Source organism: Seriola lalandi, unplaced genomic scaffold (genome assembly GCF_002814215.2).
Source record: "Seriola lalandi dorsalis isolate HSWRI2012SDOR001 ecotype SW California unplaced genomic scaffold, Sedor1 jcf7180002054689, whole genome shotgun sequence".
Classification (NCBI taxonomy): domain Eukaryota; kingdom Metazoa; phylum Chordata; class Actinopteri; order Carangiformes; family Carangidae; genus Seriola; species Seriola lalandi.
Window position 1 is genome coordinate 2233018 of NW_019525242.1, and position 19479 is coordinate 2252496.

Genomic DNA, 19479 nt, shown 5'->3' on the forward strand with positions numbered 1-19479 from the left:
TTTCTAATAAAAGGCTATGACCTCATCTTACATCTTACTCGTTGAAGTCTGAGCATCATTTCCTCAACTAGTCATATGACAGCCCAGACAATCTGGCGGAAAGAAACGTCAGTGCTTTCTTCAATTCACTACGCAGATAGCGTAGACTGTGGGTCCGCCCCTGCCGGGATACTACGGTAAGTTCGCAGGAGTATTGAGGAATCATTGGCTTTCGTGCGTTGACGTAAACCACACGGCTTCTTTTTTTTTTTTTTTTGGTACCGAGCGGAGAGGAGATGCACACGGCACTCGAGTGAGGTAACTATATAAAAAAACCCATTTGTTATCATTCACTCCCACAACATGGACCCGGGCAGCGTTTGCTACAACGTGTAGATGTTACTAACCACTGTTGTGAACATTAGTGACGGACTCTCAGACAGCATATGGTAGCGTTGGTCTTTCTAGGCTGAAAGCTAATTTCCTGTGACTCGTCTGCTAGCTAACGTTAGCTGGCTGAATTGTTGCCTTCCTTTTTCAGGCTAGCGATAGCCTCTCCTAGAGGGTGATTCAAACAAAACAAACGGGATGGGCGGCTTTGAACTGGTATCTCGGGCAGCATTCCGAGACTCGCTTTGTTTTTTAGCGACTAGTTATGTGCTGGTTAGTTAAACAGTTCCTGCGGGTTAAACGATGCGGTTGAGTAGACACGTTTCTATCACGAGGTAGAGTGGCGAGCTCGCTCAGAGTTGCATTATGCGCACCACGTGCAGCGTTGAAGCCCCCTCAGTTACCTGATGGAGCGGTTTAGCTGCTTCGCATCAGTAACAAGCAGCGTGGCTTCAGTAGTCTGGAAGTAGGGCTAACATTTGTGACTCGGTTGTTTTTCAAACTAAATTGTATCTTTCACCCATCTTATTGGGCCGACTTAACATGTGTGGGACCGTCCGCTGTGAAGTGGCTGCCTTTAGTCATATGCAGATAAGACTAGTCCCCTATTGTCCCCTGATAAATGTTCCATAATTATGTTGTAGTATAGTTACCAGTATAATTAATTGAAAACTGACGAACTTAATCAAGAGTAGTTACAATATAGGCAAAATGTCACCTTTTTAAATGTGCATTTATTTGATTTCTTACAGTCGCATGGTGTTTTCATAAACCAGCACATTCAACGTGAAGTGTAATTTTAATATGTCTGCTGAATTATTAGTGATGAGATTTTTATTTTTTTGTTAATTTTAGTTTTTAAGGAATCTTGAAAACGAAATTGAGCTCCCATCCTCTAAAATATTTCCAATATCCTTGATGGTTTTGTTGAACTTAAACGTCAGAATTGGAGAAATGAGATGCAGATGTACAAGTTCAGAAGGCTCAACACAATTCACACTTAGCTGTCAGCCACCTTTTTATTGCAGCATACTTCAAGTAATATCTCACAGTTATGACGATTGGCTCTGGTAGAAAAGTTGGCATATCATTAAAGAAATGAATCCAAATCCCACTTGGATGCAACCCCTCCCTGTCTACAGTGTGTAGTCCTGGCTTACACTGTGCTTATGGTTCCTGAATTCACTCATCGCTCATAAATGTCACCTTTTTATATGAGCTCCTGAAATTGAATCGCATTTTAATTTTGCTAGCTGTTTTAGAAATTAATTTTAAATCCATGTAGCATTTAGATGCAAAACTGTAGGCACAATTGATTCAAAATATACAGTAATTTATGTAACCCTTTGATCTGGCCTAAGGAAGGCAATTGATTGTTCCACTCAGTTTAAAAGCTCATTATCCAGCACCACCCAAAGAATGTGAGTGTGTGCTGCTCGTTCACATGACAAGGTTTACAAAACACTCTTTTTGTAAAGGTCATGTTTTTTGTTGGCATGTAATGCCGCTAGAGAAATAATATTGCCAGTGTGATTTGGAGACACCTGACCCATAATCATAATCTGTGTTTTCTCACTCAGATGGTATCTGATTAGCTTTCCAGTGGTTGAAGCTGCAAGGGGCAGACATTTATGTAAACACTTGCTGAAAAGAGCTGATTACTACTATTCGCACAAGGTGGATCATGTCAGGTAGCATGCAAATACGCATGCCATCCTTTGAGTTCATCAAATTGTAAGACGAACAGAACTCAAAATTAGAGGTACACTTGTTAAAAGTACAGTTAATCAAAATGAGTCAATAAAGCAAAGAGAAGCAGTATTCATTTTTCTGTTCTCTCTCATAAACCCCAGTCAGCCATGGAGGACAAAGAAATGTTATGCCCTCAGGATTAGAGAAGATTTAGCCTGAAATAACACAGATTCAGTGTTGACATGTAAACTTTCATTAGCAATTCAAACAGATTTGTGTCATGCATGTACAGCAACCTGTGTCTCCGCAAGTGGAGTAAAAATGCAGGTCTTATATACTGTTGAAGATTACACAACCTCAATTAACTATGCTTTGACGACTGTAGCAATCGTTATGTGTGATGTGGTAGTAATTCCCCTTTAACTGTTAAATTGCATTACCAAACCTTAATAACAACTTATGTTGCAGTTGTTGCAGTGCCGCTTTATGATTGCAGCATACAGCTTGAAAGTATAGCATGAGGCTATTATGTAGAGACCTCCATCATGTCAGTGTTCTTTTTAAAATGCTTGCAATGTTATATGAATAAGTGTTGGCTTTGTAATGTGGTAAACATGCAAAGTTCTTAAGATTTACATTACAAGATGTTGTGTAATAGATGCAGGGCTCTCTGTCATTTCAAATTCTCACACTGTCTCGATTGCTGTTACTGATGTTGTGTTTTCGTCTCAGCTTTGCTTGCTAAACATCTAAAGTAGGTTTACTGTATGTGGACAGAAAAGTGAGGCTTGTCGATGTAACTGTTTTCAGGAGTTCTTTGTTGTTGGAGGTTTTGCCACTTATTTTTGGATTAAACTGGCGTACAAAGAAAGCAAGAACAGTGAACTCAGGACTGCACGGTCTTGTCCTAGCTTGGAGTTTTTTGTTAAAACCAGATAGTAAGCAGTCTGACGTTCTTTAAATTTACTGTTGTTTTAAGTCGACCGTGGACAAAGCTACAGCATATGGGTGTTAAATACATGTATATACATTGATGGTGAAATCAAACTTAAAATCCAAGAATAACCTCCCAAACATTGATGTGATTAAACAAACTTACCATAAAACAGCTTTTAGTGATGTTTCTTGTATATGGTTTCTTGTATATTTACAGCCTCTTTGTTCATCAATATGCCACTTTTTGTGCAAGATTTGTCCTGCAATATAATTAGCTAAAACTGGCCTTTGGTGATTTGTTTTCAATCTCATGTTGTTGAAAATCTCTAAAACATAAAGACGTAGTTAACTACATCTGTTGTTGAACTAAAAGTCCTTTAGTCCTTTTGCATATGTTTGTCCCTTAATTCCATGCCAGTGTCGTCATGGCCTCATAGGTAAAAATCACTCTGATAAAATCATTAAAATCAGTCCATTTCATCTTCCCTGAAAAACCAAACATTTATTACATGGGTTGTTAAAAAAAATGTTTTTAAATGTAACCCCACCTTGAACCTTACAGTGAAAGTTACTGTTGCTGCCAGCTGCAGGTTTCTAATGATAATTTTGTAAACATAGATGTGGCTGGTCTATTTGTTTTAGTGCTCACAAAGTCCACAATCTGCTCCACTTGTAACACCATTCCCACACTGCAGCTGTGTATGCAGACAGGGTATTTTGTACTGTACCATAAAGCTGCCTTCCTGCTTTTGTATTTAGTTGATGGTTATATCTACCATCATGTTTTTCTAATCTTAATAGACTAGGCAGATGTGAGTCTGTCATTGTGTGATAATAATAAATGTTTGAAGACAACTAGTTTAAACTGTGATTTAAATGATCAACATAGCCGTGTCACTTTTTATGTCAGTGTGGAGTAGAACCAACGCTACTGGGGCAACACCTTGCTCAAGAGCAAAGTTTAGACATTTTATTGTGGTAAGATTAGTACGTGAAAAGCCGCCAGTTTCCACACTGAAATGACTGCAGCTGCATGAACTGTGAGAAGCAGAGGCCACACACAGCTGCCATTATCCCTACATTTCACCACCAGCCCAGTGATGTTGCACACATCACACTCCACTGTGATAAATTGTTCCCTTGAAGAACTCCATATTAGTTTTTAAAAATATGATGTAAATGCAGCATGCTGTTGTTGCGGCCCCTGCCTTGTTTCTGTTGGACTTTATTGATGACGAACATTGCAATAGGCATCAGTGTAAGGTACAAATGCATTGTTCCCACTGATATTTAAGACTAGACAGAATGTATACCTCTGAATGTCTGTGTAGGCTAAATCTGCAAGATAGATCTTTGCTACATTAGATAAGGATTAAGTAAAGTGTTTCTGCAAAGAGGATGTGGAAGGACACTCCACTGTTTTAATGAACGAGGAGGTCAGAGAGAACGCTGTGTTACTCTTTCAAGTAGTTGATTTGCAAAAAGCTAGTGGCAGAATGTCAACCAATAGTGCACACATAGCCACACACACATACACCATGAGTAGCTGGTCAGGTGGTTGATCCTAGACACTGCTCCCTGACTGCTCAAACATGCAGACACACACACACATACACACATTCCCTCCCTGTGGCTCCCCTCCTCCCTGTACAAATGAGTTAAGTCACTGGACTTGAAATCCTAAAAACATTCAACCTGTTACTATGTTAGTGCCGGCGTGAACACTTTGAGTTGGTGTGGTGTTACCTCCTGTCCTTTTCGGCTTATTTCTGTCTAGAGGTAAGCATCACTCTGTTTTGCCAGGGTGTTATTTCTCTGACATGTGCACAGTGTACTGCTCAGTTGACTGTTGTGTTTACTTGTCTGTGTCTACTCTAGCCTTGCGGTCTTCCACTCTTTTGCACTGTGATGAACATGCTTCCAGGCCACAGAGCATCAGCTGTGCACCTGTGTCTCACCGCAGTGATCACTCGCTATTTTGTATTTGCAGCTTCTTTTATTCCACCCGAGGAATTCAGAATTATATACAGCCTCTTCCATCAGCGACTGAACGACTCAGTGGTTTCAACCTACAAAACCTGAGGTTTATGTGGTATTTGTCATGGTGGATGGGGCAGTTTGACTCCCTAAGAAGTTCAGAGTTGTTGCGACATGTTTACATTGGTTTTATTTGAACCTGACAGGGATGTAAGGTGTTTGCTGAACGATATGGTGTGCCAGTCGTGTTTTCTCAGTAGATTTGTTTTACTCACACAGCCTCCTTAAGACAGTCACATGGACATTTAAGGCTGTTCAGAGAAGCTGAAAATTGAAATGGTTTGACTTTTCTTGGTCATTAATTTCTTTTAATTCGGTTGATGACAAACATGTCGGGTTCAACTCATACTGAACCACATGCGTCTTCCCCTAGTAGTTGAGTTGGGTCTGCTGGAATGAGACCTATTGTCAGACTGGCTGTTAAAAGATAGGCTTTCGTGAATATGCCAGGTCCCTGAGTCAGGAGATTTGCAGGACACCTACCACGCAGCTTATGACAAATTCCACAGAATAGCTGCTCTTGATCAGAGGATTGCTAGTTTGACCTGTCAAAATGACTACCTTGATCACTATTTTTTGTTTTTTGAGTTTAGTGTTTTGCAGCAGAAGTCTGTGATTGTCAGTGTTATGACAAAAGCACTGTGCCTGTAAACATGTAGCGTATACTTGCTTGTTAGGCTAAGCTGTGATGATTTCACATTTGGTCTGTCAGTGTTGTGTAACGTCTTCACTGTGATGCCTCATCATTGTCGAATGCTTAGGAAACAAAGATTGGGCAGATGAATACAGTTCACAAGCTGTTATTTCAATGAAGGTCACCGTGTCATATGTGTCACTTGAACTCAGGTATTTCGTGTCTCTCACACTTCCCTGAGTCTCATGATAGAAGAGCAGATTATTGTTCTCCAAGACTCTCACAGACCATCTGCTGTGAGTTGGGTCCATGTGGCGGCTGACATCTGCAATCTCGTGTGCCTCAGGCCTTACTAAGAAAACCTCCACACTGACATGTTTTTATTTTTCTGTCTCAAGAACAAATTGTGTCCTCACTCTGCAGTTAATGCAAGCTTTTGGTTGTATAGCTCCCTGGCTTAAGAGCACGGATCAAAAAAGTGGAAGCTTAATAGTTTCTCATGTAACTATCACAGCCCTGGGAAATAGGCCTTGCTTTTTAAAGTTGTGTCACATTTCAAGAGCTCATACTACTGTGATGCTTGGGAAACCACATGCAAATTTTAAATGCTAAGAACACTCAAAACAATTCATCTGAAAGTAAGTATCACATCTTTTATCCTTCATTACTCATGTTTTATTTGCAAAGAGTAGCAGCCGCCACTGACCATCACTTTGCTCAGTTGAAATTACAAACGCAGCAGGTAGCACATTATATCAGTTTCTGGCAAGCAAGCAACTTGCCCAAAGATTCATATTAAATTTCATATGCTCTCTGCAAGCCAATACCTTTTCTTCATTTTTACCTTAAGAGCAACATAATTCTTAGTTTCAACATGCTCCTTTCACTATGGGAGTGAAATGCCATCCTGTTGTACATTGGGGGGCGTGAAGTACAAGATGATGTAAAATCACTTTGCCTCTGTTTGTTTAAAACCTGATTCAAGTGTCTGTATATTGTTCACACAAGAGATGAACCTTCCTGCTGCACCCCCCTCTCTTATTAAAAACACTGTTGAACATTGTACCAAATATGGTAGGAAACTTATAAGGAAGCTTAGATGCTTGTTACATTTGTCTTAATGCAGAGATGTTCATTATTCGCTTTATTAGTTTTAGTGCACGTTTGTTGATTGTAGGTCATATTTTGTAATGAATACAAATGTCAGATCAGAGGAAAAAACAAAACACTTTTCTTATTTGTTTTGTAACAGTAAACATTGGCAATCCAATGCCATTTCTTGAATACCAGATTTGTTGTTTTTTGCCTCATTCCTCTTTCAGTTTCCTTGCAGACACTGGCTTGATACAGAGATGAGAAGGATGTGTATGGTCGTGTGAGAATCATATGAAGCGGCTTAGGGCCAAAGTCTTTTTTTCTTCCTTGAGAAATAACAAGGTTCCTGTCATCATTGACGAACTAGAAAAGACATGGGAAAATATTTCTTGAGGCAAGGAGTAATATATAGATAAATGTTTCATAATTGACAGAAATAACAGTTATTTATAAGTTTTCCAGCTGTTTAACTTAAACTTGTAGCTTGAAAAATGAAACTAAAGACATTCAGGTCAGCAAATAGGATTAATAAACTGCATACACTCTGATTTATGCTTAAATTTGTCCCAAAAGTCAGGAAAAAAATTAAAGTTATATCATGCTGAGTGAAATTCTTAAAAACAGCTGCTGTGTTCAAGGTCAGACATCAAGGTTAGAAATGAAAGTATTCAAGATAAATTGCATCTTTTAATATACATTTCCCTAAAATTCAGCCTGTTATTATGATATGACGAATACCTGCCAAGGATGACCAGGAGCTGTCTATTGTCGACATATGTCACTTCCACTGACTTGATGACCACCTGTTAGATCAGGGTCACTCAATGTATTGTACACTGGCATCACAGCACTTCATCAGAACTACACATCACAATGTCAGATGACAAGAAAAACCCTGAGCTTTTTTTTAGTCTGCAAATTTTCAAGGTAAACTTCAGTCAACTGTAATTCTCCACATCCAGGAGGGTGTGAGCAGCGCTGCTGGTATATTATGCAAAACCTTGTGTTATTTTATTGATAAAAATTTAACAGCTGGGTTTGTATTTTAGCATAACACGGACTGCATCAGCTCCTTCTGCCAATTCCATCAAGTCCTTTGTAGGGACATATCCTCATTTCTTTGCTAACTGCTGTTAATCAATGAGAAGCCATATGCTCTGGTATTTTGATTGGTCATTGAATGCACCTGTTAGTGTTATTTCAAACTGTTTTGAAGTGTTGTGGTTTACAATAGGCCATTTTCATAGCAGACATTTTGACTGGTCATAGTGAGAGCACACAGCTCTTATTAATCACACTAACGCTGCCTCTGTTCTATTCAAGTGTACCAGTAAGTCATGACAGTGAGCAAACATGCATGAATACCAAACAATACTGAAAACTAAGGTAGTTAAAAGTAATTCTGACATCATTATTTTTATAATCTGCACCAGTATTTTTCATACTGTGACATATCAAAATGTCTACCATTAAAAGGTGTGTTATGGCTCAAGTGGTGGGTCCAGCAGAGTTCACGCATACAGTACATGAAATCCTGATTTAAAAGCCTAGTACAGGTAAAGTTTTTGTGCAGCTTTTAGACCTGTTTTAGTGCTGTGGATACAGTTCAGTAATCACAGGACTCTGTATTGCTCAGCAAGGTTTCCCGCTATGTATTATAGTGAAGGCAAACTGCCATGCCTGAAATAAACACTGACCCCCAGGGTTTACCACCTCTGATGATCACTTTCCTGGTTCATGAATGAAACAAATAGCAACACTTAACTGGGGCTTTGATGTAGTCCTTGTGATTTTGATCAGGCTGACAAATTCTGTGTAAAATACGACTGGACATCTACATGCAAGACTCAGACTTTTTACCAGTGTTCCACCCTCCTGCGCTGAATACTTGAAAATAACGACAACACCTCCTGACAAATGCAACATCCTGACGTAACTTCCTGAAAATAAGCCACAAGTCATCATGGCTAACCAGCTGGCTCACTTTTACCATATATGTCACTTTTTCAGCTCACTCATGTTGTCATCTGAATTGATTTTTTCAGGAGAGCACTTGAAGGCATTGTAGGCTGGTCTTTTCACAACAGTGCTTTCAGTAGGAGGCTGCTTGACTTTACTAAGAAGTTAATGAAAACATTGACTATAAATACTGTAGCAGAAGTTGTAAATGGAAGTTAAACATCAAGTATAGATTGGACTAATATGTATATTATAGTTGCTGTAATCTCCCTGTGAAGACATACTTTACGTGAAAGGTGACAAAGAAACTGTTGTATTTCTAGTATTTCTCTTGTGACAACATGGGGAAGATTTCAGATAACCTTTTGTCATGTTAGTGGTTTATTCTTCTGGCTTGAATGGATGGGTCTGAATTTCACTTCTCTCTATAATTTCTCCATAGTGCATATCTCAGAAGAGTTAGAAAACCCCCTCATACAGTAGCACCAGGACTGGGGGCCAAGCAGGAGGAAACGTATTACGGTGAGTAGCATTTCACACTATAATGATAGGATTACTTACTTGTCTTAGGCTGAGACAACTTGTGATTACATCAGAGAATACTCACGAAACCAGTGTAGGTAGTGTGCTGTTTCCTGCATTAATATCGCTTTGATTGAAACAAACAGTTAGGCTGCAGTGCATGTTGTAGTACAGCTCACTCATTTTTTTTATTTATTAGTTATTATTAAGTTGTAAATATATGCAGAAAATAAATTAATACTCAGTCTCAATTTAGAGGAAAAAAAGGTCTGGGTACACTAAGAATGAATTTGTAATGCTTACTTTTCAGATTGAGGTTTTTGTAACACACCATTCGACTCAATAGAGATTCTCTTGTTTCTCTCAAAGGCCAAACACAGAAAAAGATTCTAATCAGGAAAACACAGCGATCTCTGTTGCTGCTCAGAGGGTGTGCTCTTAGAAATAGGTCCTGGTTTTGTCCCAACCTATCTGCTGTGAGGTTCATAGGTCACTGCTGTCTCATGTTTATAAACACTGTCTTGTCGAACAGCCGTGAAGTTGGCTTGTAACCACACTTAACGTGTGCAGCTTTGAGCCAGAACGCCATCATTAACGCCTTGGCCAAACATTAATTTCACACACCGCTCATTCAAGGGCACACAGTGGTAAGTAGCCTCGCTTCCAGTTTCTAAGGGAAATTTTAAGTCAGTTAATTGAGCAGTTATGTTTGTATCGTGGTTTTGAAGTGTTTGTGGTATTTATGGCCCTTTGAAGGTGTCGAATTGCACCGCATGGTTTATCACCTAAAAGACAAACTCATTATAACATCTTGGATCTATTGTGGCTGTTTTTAATTTTTCATTATTGTAATTTGTACAAAGATTTCAGTGAGAGCAGTAATCCTTGTCTGCATTTTGATTTTGACAAAAAGTTCTAATTATATTACATTACCAGTGTCTGATGTTAAAGACTTCTTTTACACAAGCTCTTGATCTGGTTATATGGGGAGAAGGAGCTAACTCCATAGCTGATAAGCTATTGATGTCGTCTGGTCAATGATCAAGGCTTTGAGGAATGATCAAGGGCTTTGTCTTAGCTATGATAATTTTTTTAAATTGTAATCTTTGTAAAATATTTTAGTGGGATGGATACAAATACTGTATAATTATGGATTAAAATACTTATGTTGGATAAATTGTTGTAGATGATGGATTGTTGCTCCTTCCACGCTTTACCAAAAACAGTGTGAGGCAACTCTGTATTGTGAGTTTATCTCCAATATGTGTGTATGTTTTAAAATGAGCTTCTCTTGTAATATTATTTAAGTGATCTGAGGCTCATTTTTGTATCCTTCCCTCTGATTTTTGTTTTCTTGTAGTTATGAAGTTATGTTGTCTTTTTTTTTTGTTTTTGTTGCTCCCACAAGCCTGCAGTGTGCAATCTGTTGTTACCAGCTTTGACAGCTGTGAGGAGGATCACCCTCTTTGTTTTTAACATTTAACCCAGTATTTGTGGTCTGCACACAGCACAAATCTATTCCCTCATGTTATGCATGCTGTAAATCCAGTAAAAACTTTGCTAACAAGCTGGCTGCCAAAGACAGTGTGTGTGTGTGTGTGTGTGTGTGTGTGTGTGTGTGTGTGTGTGTGTGTGTGTGTGTGTGTGTGCGCGCGCCATCTTACCATTATCCAGCAGTGTTCCTCATCTGACCTCTCTTTACTATTCTCCACCCCCACCCCTCACGCATCAACCACCCACGGGCTTCACAAGAGACCTTATGAGGATCATTTGACTGAAATGATATTGCTGCTTCAGGCTTTTTAGAGTGGGGGAAAACAAGCAATTTGTTACACAATTCTCACTAGAGAGTTTATTGTGCTGCATACGGCTCCTTGCTTCAGTTGTTAGATATGTTATTCTAAGATAAAGGTAGCAGCTTGGGTGGTTTCAATGGTTTTTTATGTGTGATGTGCAAGTTGATTATACTAATTCTTGTGTTTCTGTATAATTAGTGTCTCAATGCATCATTGATAAACCCTGATCAGGCTTTAGGGCCGATATTCAGCAGGATTGATTAATCTGATAGCAGCGCTTCCTGTTCATAATCTTTTTTAGACAGTGCTCCCATATAAGAGTCTAAGTAAAAGCTACCACTTGCCTCTTGTCTTTTCGCCATAATACTTTTGAGTTTGGATCTACTCCAAATTATTCATTATTATGACAAATTTTAAAATTATATAAATTGATGTTGTGTCTCAAAAATAAAAGTAACATAATTGATGTAATTCTTAACAGTGGAACATGGATATCAATTTGATTATTTTATGTATGGTGGTGCACATTGGACACATTGGGATATAATATATTGATATATATATGAATTTTGTGATATTTCAGTCCAACTTTCAATAGACTCGTATTCTAGGCAGGTTTCTCAAATGAACACTAAGTTACAACCACCATCGTCACAGTCCAGCCATGTAAAATGAACACAGCCATTGTGGTCTTAAAACTAAGTTCAGGAGGTTTGGAGCAAGGTACAGCTACTCAGAATGTGACTGTGACAGTAAGGACGTACACACATTTGAGCAAAAAAACACTTCTCCAGAACCCTGTTTTCATCTATAAAGAGTTCTTATGTAGGTGCCTGCTGCCTGACATTTGATGGAACCAGGAAACAATCATCCAAAATCCTGTTTCTGTTTTAAAACAAGTTCAAGTTTCTCAGTTTCAAACCTCACATGATGAAGTCAACGTTTCCATACGAAGTCTATGAAGCACCAGTCAGAAACATAAACCAGTCAGTAAAAATCCAATCCGTATGATGCGTACATGGTTGCTTCTTAATCTGCAGTTCCACGTTTATTACCATTTATCCGTCATATATTGTGATATTGGGTACTAAAACTGTTACTGTCCTGTTTTCACAGGGGACCAGAAGCGAGGGGACAATGCGAGTCCACGTGCACACCAAGTTCTGTTTCCTGTGTGTGTTCACCTTCCTCTTTCATCAGTGCAGCCACTGCCATGGAGATGGGCACAGCCATCAGCACAGTGGGCATCACCATGCCAACCACAACCACGTCCACAGCGACCTGCAGATTTCTGAGGCTCCGTACGTGAGAGGAGCCACTGTGTCACCGGAGTCCAAGAATACCCAAGGGGACGCTCTAGAGGAGGAGCAGCGCTTCTACATCCAGCAGCTGTTCAGGCGCTACGGCCAGAAGGACCGGCTAGACTTCCAGGGATTTCAGAGTCTGCTGTTCAGCTTGGGTTTGGGTGAAGTGAAGGTGGTAGGTGTGGATCATGAGGATCTGGGTCATGACCATGTAGCCCACCTGGACTTGTTGGATATGCAGGAGGGGCTTCACTCACATTCATCCACCAATGAAGGCCATGATCAGGGTCACGGGCACGGGCACGGTCATCCACACCACAAGCCCAGTGCCCAACATCCACACACAGAACGAGTTCCTACACGGTGCAGCCAGCAGACCACTGCTGCCAGTCCAGCTGCTGGTGCACTTACAGGGGACGACCATAAACACGATCACGATCACGATCAAGATCACAATCATGGACATAATGCAGAACATAATCTTGATCACACCAGGGTAAAGGATAGTGACCATAAACATTCTGATGGACCTGTAGGGGACACACATGACCATGATAAAGCACATGACAAAGACAAACATGAGCAGGTGCAGGTGCAGTCTAACCACAAGGACATGAATTCTCAACCTCACAGTGATCATGACCACGGTGATGATGACCACGACAACAATCATGTTAATCAAATACAGACCGGCACAGAAATTCCTCCCATCAACCAGGAACAGGGACCCTCTGCCCACTTGGAGCCGTCCCAAGTCCCTCAGAAGCCACAGTCCTCGCCTGCCCCGACAGAAAGCAAGACCAAGAAGCCCAGAAATCCAGCACGGGCCAGAGGACAACGAGGGAGAAACAAAACCACTTCACCTCCCACATCTACATCTGAAGACCATGACCACAAACATGAACACAGACACGGTCACAGTCACTCTCATAAAGATAAGAGAGAAGCACCAGGAGTGCCCACCACCCCCACATTACCAGCCCGGGTCCTGCCTCTGCATCCAGGTGGATTGTCACATCAGCATGAGGAGGTAGGACTTCTGTTTTCTGTGACTTGTTAGACGTCAGGACACTTGAAGAACTTTCATTCATAGACATGTTACCTGCTAGAGGAGAAAACACAGAAAATGTATTTTATTCGGGTCCTGTTAATGACCAGAGCCGTAATAGAAAGCCTATTTGCCAATGTCTGAGATTTCCCATAAATACTTTACCCTTTGTCTTTGTGTTTGTGTTTTGGGTTTGCTAGGAATCAGCATTTTGGAAACCTGTCTTGATGATCATTAATGAAGCCATGCCTTAAAAATTATTTTTAGAAGTTTTGTGACGTATTGTCTTGTATGACACGTCACTTGAAATGATTTTGACCAGAGGACGTTGGCCTTTAATCTAAAACACTATGACATCTTTTAAATCCTCGCCTTTGCTGAAATTGTACCTTTGAAATGACACTTGAAAATTTGTCTCTTAACTGTCAAAAACACATCATTTCCTTCTCCAGTGCTTGAACCTGACTCAGCTCCTCACCTACTATGGCCTGAACCCTGAGTCACTCATCTCCCCCAGCCAGTTCACCTACCTGTGTCCTGCCCTGCTCTACCAGATAGATAGTCGCGTCTGCATACGCCATTACCACCAGATGGATGTGGAGCAGGAAGCCTTGGAGCCCGTCAGTTCCGGTAAGAGCCAAGTATCTTATCGATCCAGTCCATTTTGACGGAAAAGACTTAGGATTGTAGAAAACAACAAACAATAATTTTAGCAAGTGGCTGCTGAGAGCTGAGGCTGAACTACCTGAGACCTCACTTTTAGGGTTCAGACCCAGAGAAGGCTACAGCCAGCAGATGTATAAATGAAAAAAACTCCATGTCTGTTAGGTTGTTGTTTTGGGTATTATTTTTTTTCCATAAGACGTGAGCAGGAAAAATCAACACATCTCCCCGTTATGCATGTTAGGGGTTTGAGGTTTGCCCACTTGACCTAAAGAATGCACTGCACAAACTAATATCCTGACAAAAGAAGAGGTTCGTGTTGTGATTCAAAAGCATGTTAACATCACTCAGTGTCTCAGTTCATCTTTAGCTGCATTTTTTTCCCAGTAATGTTTGTGCTCAGATTTGTTTTGTTTTTTCATGCATTTTTGCCTGTAGTAACAAAACATGTAGGTAGACTGTCTCACATTTAGATCAGATAACTGAACAACATCCTGGTATGCAAGAGATTTTTTACAATGCATATGGATTTTAAAAATCAATGCCTCACACTAGAGCATAGCAGCGATTGTGTAACTTAGATATAAAGTGTTCAAGTATTTTGATGAGACTTATTTGCACAATGGATGCACAACTGTAATTTATTATTTTTATCTGGTATCTGGTGCCATCAGCCAGAGGAAACACTTATCTTCATAAGAAGGAAACTACAGGGACATCACAATAAACCACTGTATGTATAATGCGATGCTATCAGGATGAGTAACCTGGAGCTTTTCTCTTGGGGAGGAGTGACAGACCTGCATAATACAATGTTTATTTGAACTAATCAAGTCATATTTTAAAGTGATGATAATAATTGAGATGAAACAGGAATCATAACTATTATCCCCTGGGTATGCCCACTATTGTTTGCTCCATCCTTTCTCATTTTCAGTACATAGAGAGGGCAGTCCCTCTGTGGATGAGGATTACTTTTTTTTTCTCATTTTCTGCAATCCAGTGCTGCAGTGAATATCATCAGAAAGTAATTTGAACACTGACATTAACTTAAAAAATAGGGTATTGAAAGTCAGTGTGAGTGTCTTACAGTAATTTAAGAGCACATCTGAGGCCCCAAGACTCAATGAATAGATTATTCCTGACTCATTTCAAGCTTTTTGTATTTCCACACCACCAGTGCTTATTTAGCTTTTATTTACAGATGAAGGAAGAATAATCTCTGATGTCTCTGAATGTGAATGTTTTGGTTAGAGATTAGTAGCTCATGAGTTTTACAGTCACACGAAACTGCAAGCACAGCCTCGAAGTGTGAGTGTTGTTTTCCCTGTTTGTTATCAAGATCAAAGAGCACGGTTAACAACACTTGATAAGACTTTGCCAAGTCTGCAACCACACCGACATAGAATTATCTCAGTGCAATCTCGTTTATATAACCACAAAGGTTTTTCAAAACCCAAATCTGTTTTTTCAGTAGATTCTCTCAGTCCTGGCTAAGGCTTAAATTCCATTAGCCTTTAAATGTTTGGGACTTGTGCTAGCTGCTGTATCATCTTAATAATGAGTGGAGAAAAAAAAGGTTGTTTTTAGATGTGAATGTCAATGCAAGTATTTACCATAATCATTAATTGATTCATTGCATAGCATTGCATGCTACTGGCCAACTCAACAGGAGTTGATGGAGAGCAGTGTGGAAAAGTCAGCCCAGCTACATCTCACTAATGTGTATGTGGCGCAGGTCACTCAGGAAGAGAGTTTTTATTTTGGTATATTCATCACGTGAGAAAGTTAATGTTTCAATGAATATACAGCCAATTTGGCATGTCATGTCCAGCCATCCTCAACACAGAACATCATGTGATAGGCACTGAACAAGAATCATTCACTCACCTAACTGCAGCACTCACACAGTTTTGCCTCTTTGACAATGTGTGCCCTTGTTATTGTGGCAATGAACAAGTGGTTCTATCATGTACTGACCACTACTTGCAAAAGGACTTATTTGTGTCCATTTTACGGACCTGACTCACTTATGTTGAGTAAGACTTATCCAAATGATTTCTTTGCATTTTAAATCTCTGAACAACAATGTTCTCAAAGAAAACCCTGAAATATCAGAAAGGTGCTGAAAGACGAGCTGATATAAAGAATGAAGGTCAGTGTTAAGCCCCGCTCTGGGACCTCACAGTGTTTGTAAGGTTTATGAGAATGTAAATGATAAATTCACAATGTTTTAAAGTTAATGAGTTACAGCTCATAAAGCCATAAAGGACCAGTAATCGCACCTTCTGCACACAAAACACAGACTGCAAATCTTTGGGGCTTAGGATTTATGTGTTATGGTTCTGTGTGTGAGCCACCCCACACCTGGAACGAAAATGTACTGTGAATCTGTGTAACAATCAATCTGACCACACTGCATTTGTGTTCTCATGTTAGTTATTATGCCTGCAGTGTAATTGGATTTTAGTTTTCATATAAGTTATGCAAAGTGAGCGAGATGCTGAGAAGCTGTAAACAATGAACATAGACGGTTTGGGGTCATAAGATCTTCACCACAACCTGAATTTATTTTTAATTGGAGGTAGAATGTGTTTTAATGACAGAAAAAACATCATCTTATCCGCAGAAGTGTTTGTTGCTCATGTGCACACGTCACAGTTTTGCACTCGGGATGGGATGACACTGTCAAAGCAGCGGGTTCAGCGGGTTAAGTTCAAGCGTGAGATTGGAGGAATCCCCTAACTGCACTCACTCTTAAATCGTTAATTATTAAACGCACACGCCCCTCTGGACACCTGTATCACGTGTGCCTCAGGCAGTGTGCCACTGCGGAAAACAGTCATAAAAATGGTAATGACCACGAGGAAGACAGCACGAACAAGTCAAGAGGGCAGGAATGGCTCCTCATTAGTGGAGGACTAGAGGCGCTAGTTTCCCTGCATTGGTGCACCAAGACTCAACCACAGACATTGCCACATGCTGCGGAGCTACCTCTCATTTACCTCCTGCCGGCATCCATGGGGGAGCACAGAAAATTTGCAATTGGTTTCTCTCTGGTCCCCACACCCCTCTCATTGTGCACTGTGCCAATTAGGAGAGCCTAAGCAACACCCTGGGCCATTTTTCTGAGCCATGGCTCAAAAGAGATGCGTAATTGGAGAGAAGACACAGACCAGTGGGTCTCCTTCTCCTCTCTTCTGTTCCCTCATCACCACCCTCTATCTCTCCGCCTCAAACCTGTGCCCACCTCCACGCACACAAAACCACAACTGCACAAAGGTAATGAGACAGAGAAGTAGATGAGCTGCGCGAGTGCGAAGGACCTGATGTGCTGTCGGGCTGATATACAGCTGCCTCTCAGGGTTACACGCTGTTCCGCCTGATGCAACAAATAAGAAAGCAGTCGACTGTAGCATCTTTACTTTTGTAAGGCACATTGAAAATGGCTGTAACAGTAAAACAAGAAATTGAGGGTTGTTAAAGACATTTTCAACTGTGATGAGAAAATGAATTTAGCCCGTCCATGTAGTCCTTCCTAATGATGCGGCTTTCCCCATAACGCGTACAGCCGATAAACGGGCACTTCAAAGCTGTAGCAGAGATGACTGACTGTTGTCTACTGCTCTGTGTATGAAGCTGAGAGCATTCTTGAGCTTTTATGGAGAGTGAGGTTACATATCGGCCAATGATCAACAGCAATAACATCATATCTACAATGCTATAACATTGTTGTTATCAAGTTCTGTGGTTTAAAATGTTTTTATTCATCTCTCTGACAGAACAGGAAGAGACTGTTGGTTATTTTAATGCTGTGGGGCCACATTCCAGGACTTTGTCACTTATACCTTTGATTTTACCATCAAAGGGTTCAACAGAAATACACACTCTTCATTCTAATTCTTACTCAGGACAACACAAAATTTGCTGTTTATATATATATATATATATATACACATACATATATATATATATATATATATATATACACACACATACATATATATATATATATATATATACACATACATATATATATATATATACACATACATATATATATATATACACACATACATATATATATATATACATATATGTTCCATATATTGGAATAATGTGAATCATGTGCTAACGCCACCACCATCATCAACACACCACATGCCTCCTGATTTTTGTTCTGGTTTCAGAGGGCACATGAACCTGCGATGAGAGATTGAGTCTGTGGAGCAAACTTCCCAAAAGCTAAAGACAAGCGACTGTGTAATCAGCACTACAAGATCAGTGTTGCCTCTTCACTTAAAATATTTCCCTCAGCAGGACCTTCAGCCTCCTGTTTTCTTTTTTTTAAAGTATATTTTTTTGTGCCTTTATTGGATAGTGTAGTAGAGAGAGACAGGAAACGGGGAGGCAGAGAGAGGGGGAATGACATGCAGTAAAGGGCCGTCCGATGTGGGATTCGAACCAGGGCCAACTGCAGGGAGGACTGTAGCCTCTACACACAGGGCGCCTGCTTAGACCACTAGGCCACACGACGCCCCGCAGCCTCCTGTTTCTGATGCCACGACTGCAGTCTGAGCCTGGAGACAGTTTTTTGTAATGTGTTTTTTTTTTTTTTATCATGCAGCTGGGTAACGGGAAAGTAACAGCTTGATTCAGTCTCTCTAAAGTCTGCTCCATCAGGCAGAAGACGTGTTTCAGATCATCTCTCCACAAGTGACACCACCTGGGGTCGATTAGATGAGGAGAGGAAGAGTGTCTGCCAGTGTGTTTTTACTGTTATTAGTAATTTTCCTCTTTAGCTAAGTCGTTTTGTGCATGAGAACTGAGATCTATTATTGCTCAGTAGTTTTTAATACGATGACAAGTTGAGATAATTATACCATATTGGTATATTTATATTGTCATATTGTTATAGATAGTAAAATACACTTAAAACCCTTTGACTCTAAAAACAGAACAAATAAATTCCATGGATATAAACCTAAGAATCCGTGAGGAACAAATATTTGCTGTACCTCTCAGTGCTATATTTACAGAGCAGTAGATGAGTGTGTTGTGACATGCTTCTTCTGAAATGCTAAACAGAAGTCAGTTGTCTGTAAGTTGTGCATTACATGCACACTGTGTTTTAGTCAGTGGACTACCTACAGTACAGCTGAATGTCAGCAGTGAAGGACCCACAACCACTTTAGCAAACACACCACCAGCTTTGCTGTTACACTGAATTTCATACCACATTAAACATTTTGTCCTCTGTGACGAAAGAATTATAAACTTTTTCTTCTCTGTCTTGTGCTGTTTTGAGACACGTCCTGGACTGACAGCCAGACTGACACTTTAAGTGATAGTGTACCTTTCCGACTTCTTCTCTTCTGCTTCATGTCGTGTGTCCATGGCCTTGAATGAAAAATGAGGCGAGTC

The 19479-nt window shown here is 40.2% G+C and overlaps 1 protein-coding gene across 6 annotated transcripts in view; it reads left to right on the plus strand.

Annotated features, from left to right (window-relative positions):
* The first annotated feature begins 202 nt into the window (after positions 1-202).
* Positions 203-19479, plus strand: part of slc39a10 (solute carrier family 39 member 10) — a 28226-nt gene continuing 8949 nt past the window's right edge. The window contains exons 1-4 of one of the 6 annotated variants that reach the window (XM_023423153.2): positions 245-297; positions 9165-9244; positions 12157-13374; positions 13845-14022. In XM_023423153.2, the coding sequence (XP_023278921.1) occupies positions 12178-13374; positions 13845-14022 (1375 nt within the window). In that variant the 5' untranslated portion in view covers positions 245-297; positions 9165-9244; positions 12157-12177. Of the gene's footprint in view, positions 298-4649; positions 4777-6284; positions 6307-8881; positions 9019-9164; positions 9245-9764; positions 9892-12156; positions 13375-13844; positions 14023-19479 lie in introns of those variants that run through there. The other 5 variants (XM_023423154.2, XM_023423155.2, XM_023423156.2 and 2 more) reach the window with 5 other exon arrangements.